The sequence below is a fragment of the Lupinus angustifolius genome, chromosome LG13 (genome assembly GCF_001865875.1).
Source record: "Lupinus angustifolius cultivar Tanjil chromosome LG13, LupAngTanjil_v1.0, whole genome shotgun sequence".
Taxonomy (NCBI): Eukaryota; Viridiplantae; Streptophyta; class Magnoliopsida; order Fabales; family Fabaceae; genus Lupinus; species Lupinus angustifolius.
In genome coordinates, this window is record NC_032021.1 from 11,127,522 (window position 1) to 11,147,304 (window position 19,783).

At 37.2% G+C, this 19,783-nt stretch overlaps 1 protein-coding gene and 1 pseudogene across 2 annotated transcripts in view; one reads left to right on the forward strand and one right to left on the reverse strand.

The window, feature by feature from the left end:
- On the forward strand, nucleotides 1,629-5,061 carry LOC109363593 (annotated as a pseudogene).
- Nucleotides 10,274-19,783, reverse strand: part of LOC109325934 (uncharacterized protein SYNPCC7002_A1590) — a 19,507-nt gene continuing 9,997 nt past the window's right edge. The window contains exons 6-7 of one of the 2 annotated variants that reach the window (XR_002105202.1): nucleotides 10,548-10,670; nucleotides 10,274-10,399 (exon numbers count right to left, since the gene is read on the reverse strand). Coding sequence is in view for 1 of the 2 variants with exons in the window: in XM_019558552.1 (XP_019414097.1) it covers nucleotides 10,599-10,670 (72 nt within the window). In the remaining variant the exon portion in view is untranslated. Of the gene's footprint in view, nucleotides 10,400-10,447; nucleotides 10,671-19,783 lie in introns of those variants that run through there. The other variant, XM_019558552.1, reaches the window with a different exon arrangement.

Below are 19,783 nucleotides of genomic sequence, written 5' to 3' on the forward strand. Positions count from 1 at the left end.
ATGTAAGCAAGTGTAAGGCTAGGCTTAGCTTTACCCTTACCTAATAACTCAATGTAATTCTCAGGGCTTACTATTGGTTTCGTAGTCAAAATGGGTTTATTATTGGTGTATGACTTAGAAACCTTGTCAGGAAGAACAATACTACAACTTTGAGCATTAGCTGCTTCATAAAGTTTGGCTAGTGTAAAGGCTTTCATCATAGTTTGTAGTTGAAATACCCTAACCAACAATTGTATATCTTGTCTTAATCCATCAAGGAAGTAGCTAAGCGTATGTTCTGGCAAATCTAATATTGTGATGATTGCATTGAAATCATCATGATATTCGATCATTGATCCTTTCTGTCTCAAATTCGTTAGTTCCAGAATAGGATCATCATTCGCTTTTCTATATTGCTCAACCAAACTTTTCACATATTCATCCCATTTAAGCCAAGAACTATTCCAATTAGATTTAACAACATCATGTCATTGTAATGTTTTGCCTTCAAAATGAGCATTGGCTAATTCTACTTTAAACGCCTCTAGTGTTCCATTACACAAAAAATAGGCTTCACATTGATCTATCCAAGACTTAAACATTTTCCCCATTGAATCTAGGGAAATCAACTCTAGACACTACAGTTTCAGAAGCATAGTGTGAGGAATTGAGTTTTTTATCACCTAAAACAAAGCATCGAACACCTTGTGTGTATTCTTGTTCATTAGAATTAAAGCTTCTATTCTTGGATGATCTTTCTGAATCTTGCTTGTTTCTCTTCATAAGTTTCTCGATTGTATTCCTCAACGATTCTGCTAATATCTTTTGAATTTTACCCGCAAACTCTATCACGGGTTTCTCAAATTTCTCCTCTATTTGATGTTCCAGACGCTCTTCTACTTCTTTCAGCGTTCTTTGTGTAGGATCTGTCATTTCTCTTCCCAGAAAAGAAGAAGCTCTTGATACCAATTGTTATGGATGTTTGTGAAAACTAGGAATTCAAGGATGAATTCGAAGGATTCAAGAATAAGGGTAGAGATTCTAATGAAAAGAAGAATAGAATCTGAACTTTCTTATTGAATTATGCAAGAATTACAAGAGTTACAAGAAGAAGAGTATATTGTGAATGAAATTGTGCATGCTCCCCTAAGTACAAGTTACTTATACAACTCATTTCCCTAACTAACTTTCCCTCCACAATTTTATTAGTAACCAACTACACTATTACAATTATGTCCTTATCAATCGCTTTGATGAACATGATGGTCTTGTTAGAGGTGTTCATTTTCATAATTCTCAGCCCACTTTTGTCTCTGGAGGTAATTTATCGAATACTCTTGTATCATTAGAATGTTTGTAAATTTCATCCATTGATTTTGAATATTGGTGAATAATTGGTGGTTCAATATTCAGGTAGAAACTTAATATTTAACCCTCAATCTTGTTTTTTTAAAAAATTTCAATTGGGCTAGGTAAATCTTTAAAAAATACTTGGATCTAAATTGTCTTTCTAAATATCTATTATTTTTATTGAAGACAAGAATATCATTTGATAGCTGATCCAATGTTTCTTTATTTGGCCAGTGCACGAGGCGCCCACCTAATAGGATCCAGAGAGGGTAGATATGTGCAGCCTTAATCTACAAGCAATGAGGTTGTTTCCAGCATTTGAATCTATGACCTCTTGGTCACTATACAACAACCTTACTGGTGTGCTGAGGCCCACCCTCTATTCTTTCTCATGTTGAAGAACTATGTGTTTTACAAGATACCTTGAATTCCCTTTTTGTGGCTGTAAAATGATGTGTTGTGTCAGTTTCAGTATCTGATACTTCTGGTTTTGTACATGCTAATTCTGTTGTTTCTCTGTCTTTTTTATTTACCTGCTTGACTGCTTCAGGGTGGTGCAACGGGTCCTTCTGTGAGCAGGAATATGACATGAGATGCGCTTTACATACATTTGCAGGATTTATTTCAGGTGTATTTTGTTTGAAATGGTAAAATATTTATGCGCAAGCTATAATTGACACCCTTTGGATTTGGTAACCTTGTGTGTAGGCATGTTTTAAATGAAATGGTGCTACATGACATTTTTTCCGTCGGTGGGGTTGTCATTTGATTTTCGGAACAGTCTCTGCTTCTTCAGGTGGAAGGGATTTTGATTTTTGTTCTATCCAATAATTATGATAATTGTTTTGCAAGTAGATGAGGAAGGTCTGCTTTATAAAGTTTGAACCTCCTCTATTAATACTTCTTTCTCCTTTGTGCAGTACATGATTACAAGATTAAAGTTTGGAACTACAAGATGCACATGTGTATATTTACTTTTCTAGGACACCTTGATTATATTGGTACAGTACAATTTCATCATGAAAGCCCATGGATTATAAGTGCCAGTGATGATCAGACCATTCGCATCTGGAACTGGTAGTCACGTACTTGTATATTTGTTTTAACTGGCCACAATCATTATGTTATGTGTGCCTTGTTCCATCCAAAAGAGGATCTTGTTGTGTCAGCCTCCCTAGATCAGACTGTTCGTGTTTGGGATATTGGTTCTCTCAAGAGGAAGAATGCGTCTCCTACAGATGACATACTATGATTGAGTCAGATGAATACAGACCTTTTTGGTGGGGTTGACGCAGTTGTTAAGTGTGTTGGAAGGTCATGATCAGACACCGCCTCTCATTGTCTCAGGAGCTTATGACGGACAAGTGAAATTGTGGAAATTGTGGAGGATGAATGGTAAATATGAAACCTATTTATTTATTTTATGATTTCATGAATAATGAATAATTGGGTCACCTTTGCCTTTTTTTTAATTTAACTGTTGAACTGAATTCATTTACATATATTCCTGATGCTCTTCTACTTATCTAATTATCACATTAACATAAGGATTAGGAGGAAGTTACATATTTTGTTGGGGTTGAAAACTTTTTTCCTAGCCAATTCTTGCATCCGTTAACTTTTGCAGTATTTTATTTACAAGAAAATACTTCTAGTATTTGAAGTGACCTTCTCTGTCCACCTAATTGAATTAAAATATTTTCTCTAATTTCAGACACAAGGGCGTGGGAAGTGGACACATTGATAAGGCACATGAATAATGTTTCATGTGTTATGTTCCATGCAAAATAAGATATTACTGTGTCAAATTCTGAAGATAAAAGTATTCGAGTATGAGACGCAACAAAGAGGACTGGAATTCAAACATTTCACCGAGAGCATGACCGATTTTGGATTCTTGTAGCACATCCTGAATTGAATCTTTTGGCAGCTGGTCATGACAATGATATGATTGTTTTTAAGCCGGAGAGAGAAAGGCCTGCATTCACAATTAGTGTTGATTCATTGTTCTACACAAAAGACCGATTCTTGTGTTTATATGAATTTTCAACACAAAGAGAGACACAAGTACTTCCAATTTGTAGACCTGGCTCTTTAAGCCTTAATCAAAGTCCAAGGACACTTTCCTATAGCCCAACTGAAAATGCATTTCTTCTGTGTTTTGGATGTAGATGGTGGATCTTATGAGTTGTATATCATATCCAAGGATCTTATGAGTTTTTGTGGGTCGGAATAGGTATGATGTGCTTGACAAGAGCACCAATCAAGCCCTTCTGAAAATTTTGAAGAATGAGATTGTTAAAAAAAGCGCCCTCCCCATTGCCATTGATTCTATATTCTATGCAGGAACTGTCAACTTGCTTTGTAGGTCAGAGGATAGGGTTGTTATATTTGATCTTCAACAAAGGCTTGTTGTTGGTGATCTTCAGACTCCTTTTATCAAATATGTTGTATGGTCTAATGACATGGAAAGTGTTGCTTTGCTCAGCAAACATGCCATCATAATTGCTAGCAAGAAACTTGTGCACCAATGTACTCTCCATGAGACAATATGGGTAAAAAGTGGAGGCTGGAATGACAACAGAGTTTTCATTTACACAACATTAAATCACATCAAATATTGCCTTCCCAATGGAGATAGTGGGATAATAAAAACATTGGATGCAACAATTTATATCACAAAGGTTTTTGGGAACACAATCTTTTGCTTGGATCATGATAGGAAAAGCAGATCTATAATTATTGATGCAACTGAATATATTTTTAAGCTTTCCCTGTTGAAGAAAAGATACGACCATGTCATGAACATGATAAGGAATTCGCAGCTTTGTGGGCAGGCAATGATTGCTTATCTACAGCAGAAGGGCTTTCCTGAGGTTGCCCTTCACTTTGTTAAAGATGAAAGAATCCGGTTCAATTTGGCTTTGGAGAGTGGGAACATTCAAATTGCAGTTGCATCAACTACAACAATTGATGAGAAAGATCATTGGTATCGTTTAGGAGTTGAGGCTCTTCGCCAAGGAAATATTGGTATAATAGAGTATGCATACCAGAGGACAATTTTTTGAGAGGTTGTCTTTCCTTTATCTGGTAACTGGTAACATGGAGAAACTGTCAAAGATGTTAAAAATTGCCGAAGTCAAGAATGATGTGATGGGTCAGTTTCATAATGCCTTGTACATTGCTGACGTCCAAGAACGTATTAAGATCTTGGAGAATGTTAGCCATTTGCCTTTTGCTTACATCACTGCATCAGTCCATGGGCTACATGATGTTGCTAAACGACTAGCAGCTGAACTGGGGGATAATGTCCCATCTTTGTCAGAGGGAAAAGTGCCATCTCTCTTGATCCCACCGCCACCTGTGATGTGTGGTAGTGACTGGCCCCTTCTCAGGGTCATGAAAGGCATGTTCGATGGTGTGTTTGACAATACAAGTGCAGATGCTGCTGATGAAGAATATGAGGCTGCTGATGGTGATTGGGTCGAGGAGCTTGACATAGTTGATGTGGATGGCTTACAAAATGGGGATGTTACTGCAGTTCTGGATGATGGAGAAGTGGCTGAAGAAAATGATGAAGAGGGTGGATGGGAGATGGAGGATTTAGAGCTGCCCCCAGAAGTTGACACCCCAAAAGTTTCTACAAGTTCACATTCTTCGATTTTTGTTCCCCCAACACCTGACATTCCGATTAGCCAGATATGGATTCAGAGTGTAAAAGAGATAACCTAGGCAAAGATAACTGCTAATAAATGTTGGTAACTACTAATAACGGCTAGATAGAAAGAGAGAGAAGGAGAGAGAAAAAGGAAAGAGGAATGAATCTGATTTTATTAAAATGAAACTTGAATTATAAAAGAATAGAGCACCCGCTCTATTTATAGAGTATTGCACACGTAGGCAAGCTAGCACTAAACATTAAACAACTAGCTTATCTAATTCTATTTTCTAATATTCCCCCTTGAAACCCATGGTGCTTTTGAACATCATGAAAATCAGAAACCCTGAGTTTTTGTCTAAGAAAATAGAATCTAGTAGAGGACATTGCTTTTGTTAGGATATTTGCAGTCTGAAAATCTGTTGGAATATGCTTGACAACAAGAGCTTTGCCTTGAACTTTGTCCATGACAAAGAAAAGATCCAATTCAATATGCTTAGTCCTTTGATGAAGCACATGATTGTGAGCAAGAGCCACTATGCTTAAATTGTCCCACAAAGCAAGAGGAGTTGAGAAATTGAAGTGGAGTTCAGTCAACAAAGACTTTACCCACTGGAATTCTTGAACCAAAAGAGCAAGACTTCTATATTCAGCCTCTATGCTAGATCTGGATATGGTTGTCTGCTTCTTGGACCACTAGGTGATAGGATTATTACCTAGGAATAAGCAAGCACCTAGGTTGATTTTCTATCATCATAATCAGAAGCCCAATTTGTCAATGGTAGATGAGAACTAGGAGAAACATGCTACAAAAGGATGCCATAATCTTGAGTACCAAGCAGATACCTAAGTATCTTCTTCACAACAGACTAGTGTTCTTCCAAAGGACTAGAGAGAAACTGACACACTTTATTAACAACATAAGCAACATCGGGTCTTGTAATTGTTGCATATTGAAGGGCCCCTACTATGGATTTGTATAAAGAGGGATTTTCAAGATAATTGGAACCTACCTTAGTGAGTTTAGCAGTTGATACCATATGCGAAGCAGTAGGTTTAGTATTGCTCATATTAGCTTTCTCAAGAAGATCTCTAATATATTTGCTTTGGGAGATAAACAATGATCCAGTACCTAGCCTTTCGACCTCTATGCCAAGAAAATAATCAAGAGATCCCAATTGCTTAAGAGCAAATGTAGAGCTAAGTTGAGTAATAATTTCCTTAACCTTTTGTAGAGAAGAGCCTGTGACAATTATGTCATCAACATATACCAAGACATAGGCTTTGTAGGTGGATTGATTAAGAATGAAAAGAGAGTTGTCACACCTACTATTAGCAAAGCCAAAGGATAAAAAGTGTGTTTGAAACATTGAAATTTGAGATTTTAAACATCAATCCATTATCACAATGATATTCTATGAGAGTAACAAATGACTTAAACAATGTTTAACCTTCTAATTTTATTTCCATAAAAGAATATCCAAAAGTAGTCTTGACTTATTATCCACCCAATAATAGAGGTTTTTCCGACATAGATACCAAATCACATGACAAATTAATATCACAAGCCTAGTTTTTAACTGATAACTAGTATTTTAAATTGCAATCATCAAACTAAATTAAACGCATTAGCCACATTTTTACCCAGTGTTGTTAGAACCGGACCGGACCGGACGGTCCGACCGGTCTGACCGCTGACCGGACTTGAGAACGGCTCTGGTTTGCCGTCTTAACCGAATGAGAGTTTGATCGCTTTGAACCGGAAAAAATCCGGTCCGACCATGTTAAACCCGGTTAAACCGGATTAACCCGGGAAGTAAACCGGACGGCTCACTTAAAAATAAAAAAAATGGGACAATGTTATAATATTTTGTTTTACTACGGTCCAAAAAAGATAAAGAGGTATTATTCCAATATAATTATACATAATTATTAATTATATAAAGTTTTATATTTATATATAACTATATATTTATAAATAAAAATTATTAATTATGTACGAAATCACCCGGTCAGACCGGACGGTTTAACCGTTTAAACCGATTAAACCTAATACGGGACCTCTACCGGTTTGATGTCCGGCTCGGGTTTCACAACACTGTTTTTACTACAATTGCAAACATAAAAGTGGTTTTAAAAAATTGGTTGTAACCCATCATTGTGTCTAAAATTCCACCCAATTCGCGAGAACCGACTGATAATTCTTTAGTATTCTGGTATGTGGTTATTCTCGAATCATGGACAAAGTAGAAACACAACAACAGAAAGGCAACCACAAGGGACAGAAAAAGGCAGACATGGAAGTAATGAAGAGAACCCAAAATCTAAATGGATTAGCTTATTTATTAATTTACTTTGGCAAGGTCAATACCCTAAAATCTAAACGGGTTTATTTAGTTAATGGATTTATTTGCTTAATTATTTTGACAAAATATAGACAAATGTCCATTTAACTAGTAGATCAATAATATAAAAAATAGAAAGTAGACTAATTTACAAAATAAGTGTACCCCGCATAGGCGCATATATCGATAACGTTATCGAATCTCTTAATTTTCGTCGCCCTTGTCAATAGTCTGATATCATCTCTAATCTCCTTCTCCAAGGGGATCAAACATTTCTCTCTCATAATTCCTTTGTAAAGGTGTAATCTTTGCGTGCGTATGAATATTTCTTCAACTCTAGCTATTTCAAAATTCATTTGCACTAGCAATAACCAAAGAAATAAATTCCAATTGTAGAAACGTTATCATGGACTTGATAACATAGTTACATGATTCCCTTGCACATAGTTACATGATTCATATTGGGTGCACTAATTTCACATGGTTGTCACTGATGTTAATATTGGTCGATGTAAAGGCTAGAAATAGGTGGAGCAATAAAAACTATTGCAAGACATGCCTCCGACTAGGGATGGCAAAAAAACCCGTACCCGCGGGTATTATAAATGGGTTTTTAAAAATACCCATAGTACATACGGGTGGGTACGGGTATTATGGTACCCGTACCCGCGGGTACCCGTTATTTATATTATTAATATATTATATTTAATTAAAATAAAAAATATATTATTCTAACATTTATTACACTGAATATTTTTTCCTTTTACTTTGTTTACATATTTTATTGAGTTTGGTGGTGAAAAACTCTACAAATATTATTACATGTGTAAAAACACACATGTTTTACAAAGAAAATATATATATTTTTGTTAAAAAAATGAGATAAAAAAATCACACAAATGAAAACCACCAATAAATTTACCATTTTTGTCAAATATTCAATCATACGGTACAAAAATAATTAAGTTTCATCTTATTTAAAACACAATTTAAGTAAAAATTTAAAAATTATTCCAGAAATACCCACAAATACCCGCTCACGGGTACCCGTATGGGTACGGGCGGATATATATATTTTTGTTGGAGAAATTCCTTCTCCATCCGAAATCCATAGAGTGAATGCGGAAGTCCTTATGACCATGGCTTTGTTCCCACAACCGAATGTGTATGCCCATACATACACCCAAATGGAACATCCATGGTCCAGACCGAAGAAACCCCAAATGAGTTCATGGTGAAGAAGAAGAACATACCTTGTTGAGCCATTTCCGGGATCTCGAAGGTATGAGGGTGCGATGATCTTCCAGATGATAGAGCGCCTTACGGTTTTCCTTATGCTTCTCTAGAGGGGAATGAGAGAGCTTTCTTTAGTGTGCCTTAGGGAGAGTGTGTGTTTTGCCTTAGCCTTTTGGTTATGAGGAGAAACCTCATCCTTATACCTAATGAGCCTTATGGATGGGTGGATAGTGTTATCCTATCCTGGATAACACTATTCTCATCCTACCTTATTCTCCTTAACCTTAACACCTGAAAACCTGTTGCTCTACAAATGGGGACCATAACCCATAAAAGTAACCCCGTAGTGGTTACTACTTTAGTTGCAATAATTCTGATTCAGTCCCTTCATCAAATCAGAAATTGCCTGAAGGTATCTACACTTATTATTATTTCATGACACATATGCCCTTAGCCACCAAATTAATTACTTAAGATCATTTTATATTTTGGCTAATTACATAATGGCCATAACACAATTATAGAATTATATTTGTGACTCATAAATTGTCAAAAATTCCAACATATATTACTCTTCTATTTTGAAACGGGTAGCGGGTAGCTACTACCCGTGCCCGTTGCCATCCCTACCTCCGACAGGTAACACATTACAGTCCCAAAATTATGAAACAAATAAGCTACTGTGGTAGATGTGTAAGAGTTATTAAAAAATATACCCATGTCCCAATTATTACATGTTGTATAGGAAAGAGATTGAAGATTTGTAAGAGTGCCTTGGGAGCGGCGTATCACACTACAAAGTGAAGGATGTTGATTATAATTATGCCCGTGTTTTTATCCAATCAATTTTCTTCAAGTAATATAAAAAAGTTATTTTGTGTTTTTAAAAATTTTCTTTTTAATTAAGTGCAACTTTTTCATTAGACCGAAACAGGAAATTGAGACAATTAATATAATCACACAAGTTATTCTTGGAAGGTTTTATGGTATCTTCTAGTAATTTTGCAGTTCAAGTAATTGTTTGCTAATGCAAATGACACAAACAGCATTAGATGTAACGCAAATCAAATAAAATGTGATGAAAAGATTCGTCATCCAACTCATTTTTTGCAAAGGAAGAAAGTTGGTAGTTTCTTTCTTAATTTTGGTAACGCTCCCGAAACTTCGACTTTTCTACTGATGGAACGAACCCATATGGAACTTTGAGTCGTATTCATAGTTCATGGCTTGTTCTCCTAGTATTTACAACCTAACACCTTGATCATATATGAAGCACAAATAAAATAATAGTTCAATGATTTTGGGTCCTAGACAACCAGCAAATTACATTGAATATAATATCTATGTACTATCAGTGATTTATCATTTATTTGTATTATTTTTTTAATAGTAAATAATGATTGAATATGAATAATGAATAATATAATAAAAATATATAAAACTCGTATACTATTAGTGCTTACATTTTTATTTTGAGACCCAAGATTGTAGACCTGATTATGTTGTGGGATGAGGATGACTTATTACAAAGCTATGCAAGAGCTTTTTTTAAATACTTCAATGGGATTCATCAAACATCTTAGATTAAAGTCAAAACTCCTTTATAAAATAAAACTGTCTATATAAGAGGAAAATAACTTTACCAAACACTCTTAATTACACCCAAGTCCACCATCTTTCAAGTACATATACATTTTTTTTCTCTTTTTATTTTACCACTTTTTCCCTTTTTAGTTTTTGACCATATACCACTTGGGGTGTATCCACACTCTCTTTGGACTATGTACCCTGCCAAATAGGGACATGTGATGTGGCTGATATGAACTTATAACTGCAATATCATAACTAACAATAATTTTCTTTATTTCACAACCCCTCATAAGAAAAGAGAAAAATATTATTATTTTTATACTCAAATATAACAAACCAAGAATACATCAATGCACTTACTACAACCGGAATTTGTATAACCTATTAACCATATAATTTAAGGGCAGTACCAGTGGCAAGGGCTATTTTTATTCATGTTTTCATATTTCACCTGTCCCAAGAGGTTGCCTTGAGGTATCCCCTGAAGCCCAGGCCTTATAATCTTTCACAAGCTGCTTCACATATACATAGGAAAAAATCATAAATAATAAAATTTATAAATATTTATCATCTAAAATTAGAATAAAATTATACGTGGGAACTAGATAATTATTGAACCATGAGTATATAGATAGCTATTCCAGCCAACAAACTAGTCTCTGTTACAACTACAAAGGACTGGAAAGAAATAAATAAAAAGTAAACTTTAAATGTTGAAAAGCAGTATTTAGTTATATAAAAATGCTGAATATCATAAATTAGTTACAAGGATATGCATAGGGACAAGGTCATAGATATTGGAAATAATGTTGGTGACTAATTGGAAGGGAAAGTGAAATACAATCAAGCTCATATAGGAGCTGTGTAAACACCCTAATAAAAATACTGGTTAAAGTGATGGCAAAGTAACATCATACATTGTCAAAAGCAAAATCTTAAATTCAAGTGATTATATTGTAACTTCAAATACAAATAGAAACAAAGTGGTCAAATGCACCAGGTTCCCACCTAGTGAGATTATGCAGCCTTACCATGTAAGCGAATAAGTTTGTTTTTAGAATTTAAACCCATGACCTCCAGGTCATTAAGCAAACAACCTTTTCATTATGCCGAAGCTTGACAGAAGAAAAAGACAAGCAAAAAGTTTGAAAACTGAGATCAGATAAGCAGCACTTTCGGTCAGCTACTTTAGATCATGTGTTTGTACAGAAAGAAGAATGTAGATTTATAGGTTAACAATCACGTTACTTAGGAGACAATATATCATATGAATTCTCAGGAAAGCAAAACCCATGACATACAATTTATTCTTTATTCTGCACTGATAAAAATATTTTAAGGTTTTATATATGTTGTTATAACCAAATGCACAATCAAATGCTCAAACTCTAGTCCTAGTACACTCAAACAGTCATGTGAAAGATATTTGCAAACTCTACAACTTATTAGCTCTATTACTTTGCTACCAACACATAAATCCCATGAAAATTCCTATTATAGAAGAAAAAAATTCAATGAAAGTTCCTTGTTGGACCGCACTGGATTTTTGGGTCAGTTAAATATGGGTCAAGCCCAAACTTAATACACGACACTCTATAACATGTGCATCGTACTGAAACTTTACTAATTCATATCAATGTTGTCACATGTCCACAAACACATTGCAATTTCACACAAAAGTCTGCTAAATGAATTGATGAATTCATCAAAATTCATGGAAAATGTCCATATCAACAGCTCAGAGAAGCATGTAATGCAATCTAAGAAACAAATGACACCAGGATTATCAAAGGACACATCACTGATCAAATAACTTTTTGAAAACAAAACATGGTTCAAGTTTTCAAGATGGATTGAGAATTCTCAACAAAGCATGCTAATAGATTTTCCAAGGAAAATTCACATTTATCATCCAATGATGAGAAAAACCATGATTAAGCCACTAAATATAGAAATAGAAAGTTTAATACAGTTTAGCAGCCACATTCATCAAGTCAGAGACTAAATGCAGCAGTTGAGTGGGACCATAAGCCAAGGTTGTTAGAGCATAGAGTCAACCTTGGAGCGGGATTAGGATCGTAGAAGTGGTGGAGTGTAATACGAAACATAGCTTCACCCAGAATACAACATTACATTTAAAAATATACAAACACACATATGCCCAGAAAATAATGATAGGGTTGGCATAGGGTAGTAGAAAAGAGGTTTGTTGTTAGGAGTTGTTTGAATTAAATAAAGAGGGAATTCCTATAATACCCTTATTAGTTAGTTAGATTAGTGTATTAGTTGTATAAATAGAGGAGGGAAAGCTTGTAAGAGGTAGTTTTTGGAGAAGTTGTAATTGGGAACTGATTTAGGAAATCAGTTAGGGAAGTTACTCTCTTGTGGAAGGAGTTCTTCATCATTGTATACACATTTTCAGCAATAATACAAGTTACTGATCAAGATCACATTGATCTTGCATCTATTCTTCTTCTATTTTCTGTTTCTACATTCTGATTTGATACCAGTTCTATAACATAAGAGATTTGCAAATCATAAGTCTCAAAATATCATATACTACCAAAACAAAAGGTGTTGAACAATGAGAAGAGAAAGTTGCATGTTTAGAAGCAAAGAAAGGAAGTTGCGGGCTTGATGGGAGAGGTGGAAGTCTGCAACTCTCCATGAAAGAGAAAATTGTTGCATTGTGGAGACTATTGAGAGATGAGGGGTGCGAAATGGCTGATAGGTGCAAAACAGCTGAAATAGTAACAAAATGGGTAAAAATTGGGGTTCCTATTGGACCTTGAATTCGGGCCAAGAGTCGGGTCAAAATTCAGGTCTCAAACCTGAGATTTCTATTTGCACGACCTGCAAAACAGTCTTCCTCCTCAACAGCTCAACGCGATAACATGCAGTGCTTCCACGATTTGACGCTCCAAAGCGCCGCTCCACCAAAACTCATTGAATTGTACACTTCAACAACTTAACTCGCAATTTTGATAACCATGGCATAAGCTACTCTGAGTGCCAACATGTCACCCATATTATATATTAGACTTGAGTTCTTTGTTATAACTTGCAGTAATTGGAAGCACCATATGGGTCCATGGGTCTACTAGAGTGCGTAATACTTATTCTTGAATAATATATTGCTAGCCACTCAATGCTCTTGGGGACGTAGATACAATTGGCGAAAATCCTTTAACAAATTATTTTTTGCTCTTCTACTTAATCTATCATTTATTCCATTGTTTGTGGCCAACATTGCAGAAAGATCGCTTCTAATTAGTATCACGGTCAACAATTGCTAGGTGACTCGTAACCCATGCGTCAAATTCATGGTGGAGAAATTCAATAGGACTTATAATTATAGATTGTGGCAAAGGAGGGTAAATGATAGGTTGGTTAAACAAGGCCTACCAAAGGCAGTGTCCGAGAATAAATCAAATGAGTTGATAGAGATGGAAATATAGCAGGATCGTGGTGGGGCCACATCCGTGTTGGATCCATAATGCTAAAAATCCATATATTGGATTGGGAACCAAGAAAAGATAGGGACCCAAGCAGAGCATAAGGCCCCGAGTATCTAAGACACGATTCTTATCCTATAATAAATTATCTTATCTTCTATTCCTTTATTTAATTGTTGTAGCCAATACTTTGCAATGATTGTTTCTGTTGCACCAACACACTACATTCTAGTGGGAAATCTGTGGTGGCATATTGCCTGCAATTCATGTCTCAACTCTTAAAATTATGGTAATTAAATGTTAATATGTTATAAAAAAAGCAATTCCTCAATTCAATATTCTTAGGTTCTAACCATTTCCTACTCATTAAATAAATGATTAATTTTAAACCCATATAAGATGGTGAAAAAGTAGAATAGTCTTCATAAACACAGAGGAAGAGGAAAAAACCATAATGCAAAAGTGACATTGTAAAAAGTTTTTCAAGGAACCATTTTACAATCAGAAATTGAATGATGATAGTATGTTACCATTGATATTTAGAAGTGATAAGGCTAATACTAGACCAAGGGTTACAAATGTATATAAAATGGGAAAGAAGAAAGTTTGGTTAGAATAACAAACTTTCATTTTCTACCCTTGGATAGTTAAAATAGTTAGAAGTGCATTACTATAAATAGAATAGATTTGAGAGGGAAAGTTAGTTCTGATGGGAGATGATGCTTATGGTTGGGTGCAGAAGCTGGAAAGGTATTTCACTCTTAGATCTATTTTTAAAACTGAGAAAATGAGAGCTACTATGGTGGCTTTGGAAGGGAAAGCCCTCAGTTGGTACCAATTGTGGGAAAATTGCAATCATTCCCCTACTTGGGAGAGTTTCAAATTGGCAGTAGCAAGAAGGTTCCAGCCAGCCATGGCCCAGAACCCCTTTGAATTACTCCTATCCCTGAAGCAAGAAGGAGGAGTAGAGGCATATGTAGAGGAGTTTGAGAAATTTGTTGGAGCATTAAGAGGAATCAATCAAGACTTTGTTAGGGGGGTATTCTTGAATGGGCTCAAGGAGAAGATAAGAGTGGAAGTAAGATTGTATGAATTGAAGACTCTGCTAGAGGTGATTCAAAAAGCCATTCTGATTGAGCAAAGGAACATCGTGGTGAACAGAATGACTCAATCTAGGTATTCAAGGTCATTTGGATCAACCAGAACTAATTCCTATAACAAGGTGGTCACCTTAGAGCCCTCTGCTACTAATAGCTTTAGGAAGGAAAGCTCCTCTGTAGGAAGTGTGGCTGCACCCCTCAATAGCAATCAAGAAGTGAGTAGTTCTAAGATTGGAGATGACTATAGAAGATTGACTAGTGCTGACATGAAGGAGAAGAGGGAGAAGGGATTTTGCTTTAGGTGTGATGAGCCCTTTTCTAGGGAGCATAGGTGCAGAAATAAGCAGTTGAAGATGCTTCTTATGGCTGATGAGGAAGAAGCTAAATGTGAAGGAGAAGTGGAGCCAAAGGTTGAAATCTTTAACTCTTTACAACTTTCTCTATATTCTATGAAAGGATTGACATCTACTGGAAAATTGGAGGCACACTTGGAGGGCATCCTGTGGTGGTATTAATTGACTGTGGAGCATCACATAACTTCATATCAAAGGACCTGGTGGAACAATTATAGTTGCCTATGGAGAATACCAAAGCCTATGTGGTGGAGGTAGGAGATGGAAACCATATTACTTGTAGAGGAAGGTGTCCACAACTCAATCTGAGGATGCAACACTTAGAGGTAACCTAAGATTTTTACTTATTTGCTTTAAGAAGGGTAGATCTGGTTTTGGGATAGGAGTGGCTAGCAAGCCTTGGCGAAGTACAAGCTGATTTTGGTAGGATGATACTGACAATGAGGAAAGGGGATACAGTGGTTACTCTCAAAGGGGATCCTATTTTGACTAGGGCAGAATTATCACTAGGGGCTTTCATGCAAGTATTGTTGAAGGAAGGAGAGGGATTGTTGCTCCAGTATGAGCCCCTTGAGGTAGTAAGACCAGAGGGGTTGGTTCCTCTAAGGATAGAAGAAGTTTTGCAGCAGCATATAGAGGTGTTCCAAGACATCAAAGGGTTACCTCCATCTATGAGCCATGATCATGCCAAACACTTGAAGGAAGGGGCCGAAATACCCAATCTCAGGCCTTATAGGTGTCCCTATTACCAAAAGTCTGAGATAGAAAGATTGATGGTTGAAATGTTGGAAGCTGGGGTGATTAGGCCCAATATAAGCCCTTATTCCAGCCCTATCATACTAGTAAGAAAGAAGGATGGGGTGGAGGTTTTGTGTGGATTACAGGGCCTCAACAAAATCGTTGTTCCTAATGAGTTTCCCATCCCTCTAATTGAAGAGTTATTGGATGAATTAGGGGGTGCAAGAGTATTTTCCAAGCTAGACTTGAAGTCAGGATACCATCAGATAAGAATGAGGCCAGAGGATATGGGCAAAACTGCTTTCAGAACTCATGAGGGGCACTATGAGTTCTTAGTCATGCCCTTTCGACTGACTAATGCCCCATCCACCTTCCAATCCCTTATGAATGAGATCCTTAAGCCTTTTTTGAGGAAATTTACTCTGGTCTTCTTTGATGATATATTGGTGTACAATTCTGACTTATATTCACACATCCAACACTTAGGAGAAGTCTTAACCTTGTTGAAAAGGAACCCTTTACAGGCTAATATAAAGAACTGTAGTTTTGGCCAAGCTAGTATTGAATATTTGGGACATGTTATTTCAGAAGATGGGATGTCTGCTAACAAATCTAAGGTAGAGGCTATGAAGACTTGGCCTCAACCCATCAATATTAAGAGCCTTAGAGGATTTTTTGGATTAACAGGGTATTACAGGAGATTTATACAGAATTATGGGAGGTTAACAAAACCTTTGACTGATCTTCTCGAAAAGGACTCTTTCACTTGGACTCAAGATGCTACTATTGCTTTTGAGAAATTGAAGGCTGACATGATGGAATTACCTATATTGGTTGCTCCTAATTTCAACAAACAATTTGTGATAGAGACTGATGCCTCTTGTAAAGGATTGGGGGCTATTTTGATGCAGGAGGGTAGGCCCCTGGCCTTTTGGAGCAATGGGTTGTCTTTGAAGGGTCAACATAAGTCGGTTTATGAAAGGGAGTTGATGGCCCTTGTTCAAGCCATTCAGAAGTTGAAACATTATCTTATGAGGAGACACTTCATCATCAAAACTAATCAAAAAAGCCTAAAATTCTTAACTGGCCAGAGGTTGTTTTCAGATGAGCAATTCAAGTGGGCAGTCAAGTTGGTAGGCTTGGACTTTGAGATCCAATACAAACCAGGCAAGGAGAATTCTACAGTAGATGCTTTGTCTAGAAAAATGATGTATTCAGCTCTTTCTATGTTGAACAATGAGGAGGTGGATAATTGGATCCAAGAGCTATGATAGGCCTCCAATTAAGAGGGTGTTTCAAAGAAAGAAATGGAAAGGGCTGGACAGTTAGGAATAGGGAAGGGGTGTAGGCAGTTTGGGAAAAAAAGGAAGTGGACAGTTAAGGGGAGTTAATGGGTGGGCAGTTACAGTTTTGAGAGCAATAAAAAGGGAGAAGGGGGGTTAGTTTTTAGCAGGCATTCAGATTGGGAACTAAGGGGTGACTGTTGTCACAGGGTAGAGGATCTTGCTGTTTCTGTTTTCTTTCTTACTATAATGCACTAGTTTTCTATTATTCCTTGTAATCTAGCATTTCATCAATATAATTCTGCTAGAGCATTTTCTCTACTGTTCTTTTGCTGTCAAATTCTTAAGATATACTAACTGGTTTCTATCAAGTTGGTATCAGAGCTCCCGATCTTGGGAGCATCTAGATGGTTTCAACAAGAATGGAAAATAGATTGGAAAATATAGAGAGGAGATTGGAGGGGATGCAGGCATCGTTTCAAGAGGCATTAAGACAACAAATGGAAGTCTTGATGAGAACGGTTACCGGTCGTTTGGAGGAGACAATAGGGGAAATTAAGGGATTGGGAAGAGAAGGAGTGGAGAATAGTAGTAATCGTGAAGAAGATTACCGAAGGAAAAGGTTACACAATGATGCAGCGAACCGGAGAGAGGAACGTGTGAAGAAAGTGGAGGTTCCATACTTTACCGGAGAGGATCCCCACGGCTGGGTATACCGAGTGGAGCGATATTTTGAAATCAACCGCATTCCAGATGAGGAGAAAGTGGATACTGCGGAGGTTTGTCTTGAAGGCAAGGCATTAAATTGGTACCAATGGTGGGAATCACGCATGATAGCAGCGGTGCGATGGCCGTTATTCCGTCAAGCATTGATGAGCCGATTTCAAGTGGCTTCAACAGAAAACCCTTATGAAGCGTTAATGGGTTGAGGCAAAGAGGAACGGTAATGGAATACAGAGAGCAATTCGAGCTCCGTTCTGCTCCTCTCCGTTTTGCGGATGAAGAGTTCATGAAAGGGGGTGTTCATGAACGGACTTAAGGAAGAAATCAAGGCTGAAGTGAGGTTGATGAGTTCGGGTGACCTCCACGAATTGATGGAGACGACACAGAAGGTGGAAGAGAGAAATAGGGTGTTGGGTCGGTATTCTGGGTATTCAACCCGATCAGATGGAGTCAGTTTCACCCGCACCGCTTTAACTGGGCGTGAGACCGGGACCCAGGAATACCCACAATCAGGTATGGACAGTAGTACCAATATGGGGCCAAGGGAGCACATCCAAGCACACACGAGCAGGTTTGAAAACGTGATGCCAAAGAGGGGAATAGGGGTCCATGAAGGAGAAAATTCCTCTGGGAGTAGGCGAGAAGCAGGTTTCAAAAAATTAACAAAAGAGGAAGAGAATGAGAAAAGGAGACAGAATCTCTGTTTCCGTTGTGATGAAAGGTATTTTCCGGGCCATGTGTGTCGTAATAAACAACTCCATGTTATTCTACTAGGCCATGAAGAAGAGGAAGAAGAAATTAAGGAGGAGTCGGAAGAACCAACACAAGAGGAGATCAATCTACAACTGAATGTGAGTAGTATTGCAGGAATGACATCGAAAAACTCCCTCAAACTATGGGATACTGTGAAGGGTAGGAAAGTCATAGTCATGATGGATTCTGGGGCTTCCTACAATTTCTTAGCTCCAGGAATAGTGGAGGAATTGAAGATTCCCATCGAAAATACACAAGGGTACTTTGTAGAAGTGGGAAATGGACAACGTCTTGGTAGTCAAGGAGTTTGCAGGGGTGTGGAATTACAACTCCCTACTCTGAAGTTTGTCCAATATTTTTACCTCTTCGAATTGGTTGGAGTGGATGTCATTCTGGGATTTGAATGGCTGGAGAGTTTGGGTAAATTCAGTGCGGATTTGGGGCGGTACTTGCTGGAAATTCAGGAAAATGGAAAAATAATCGAAGTAAGAGGAGACCCACTAGCATCCAGAACAGTGGCATCAATCAAGGCAGTCATGAAGGAGATGCGCAATGAAGTAGAAGCTTATTATGTTGAGTTCGGTATGATGAGCGTGTTGTGTTCTCCTGTAGCGCAAACTCCCACTAGCATCCAACCGATTATTGAAGAATTTGAGGATATTTTATTTTTCAAGAGCACAAAGGCCTACCTCCTACCCAAACGTGTGATCATGCTATTGTACTGAAGGAGGGATCCGGAATTCCACACATTCGGCCATACAGACATCCACACAGGTACAAGGAAGAGATTGAGAAGTTCGTGAAGGAAATGTTGGCTGCAGGAATGATTAGACCAAGTGTAAGTCCTTTTTCGAGTCCGCTTATTTTAGTGAGGAAAAAAGATGGGGGTTGGAGGTTCTGTGTTGATTATAGGGCTCTCAACAAGATTACTGTGCCCAACAAGTTCCCAATTCCTATAATTGAAGAACTGTTGGATGAGTTGGGTGGTGCCACACTATTCTCTAAGTTGGACTTGAAGGCTGGATACTACTAGAATCGTATGAAGGAAGAGGATATTCCAAAAACCGCTTTCCGCACACATGAAGGCATTATGAGTATGTGATAATGCCATTTGGGCTTACTAATGCTCCATCTACCTTTCAAGCGCTGATGAATGATGTGTTTAAGCCATACCTACAGAAGTTTGTGGTAGTGCTCTTTGACGATATTCTCGTCTATAG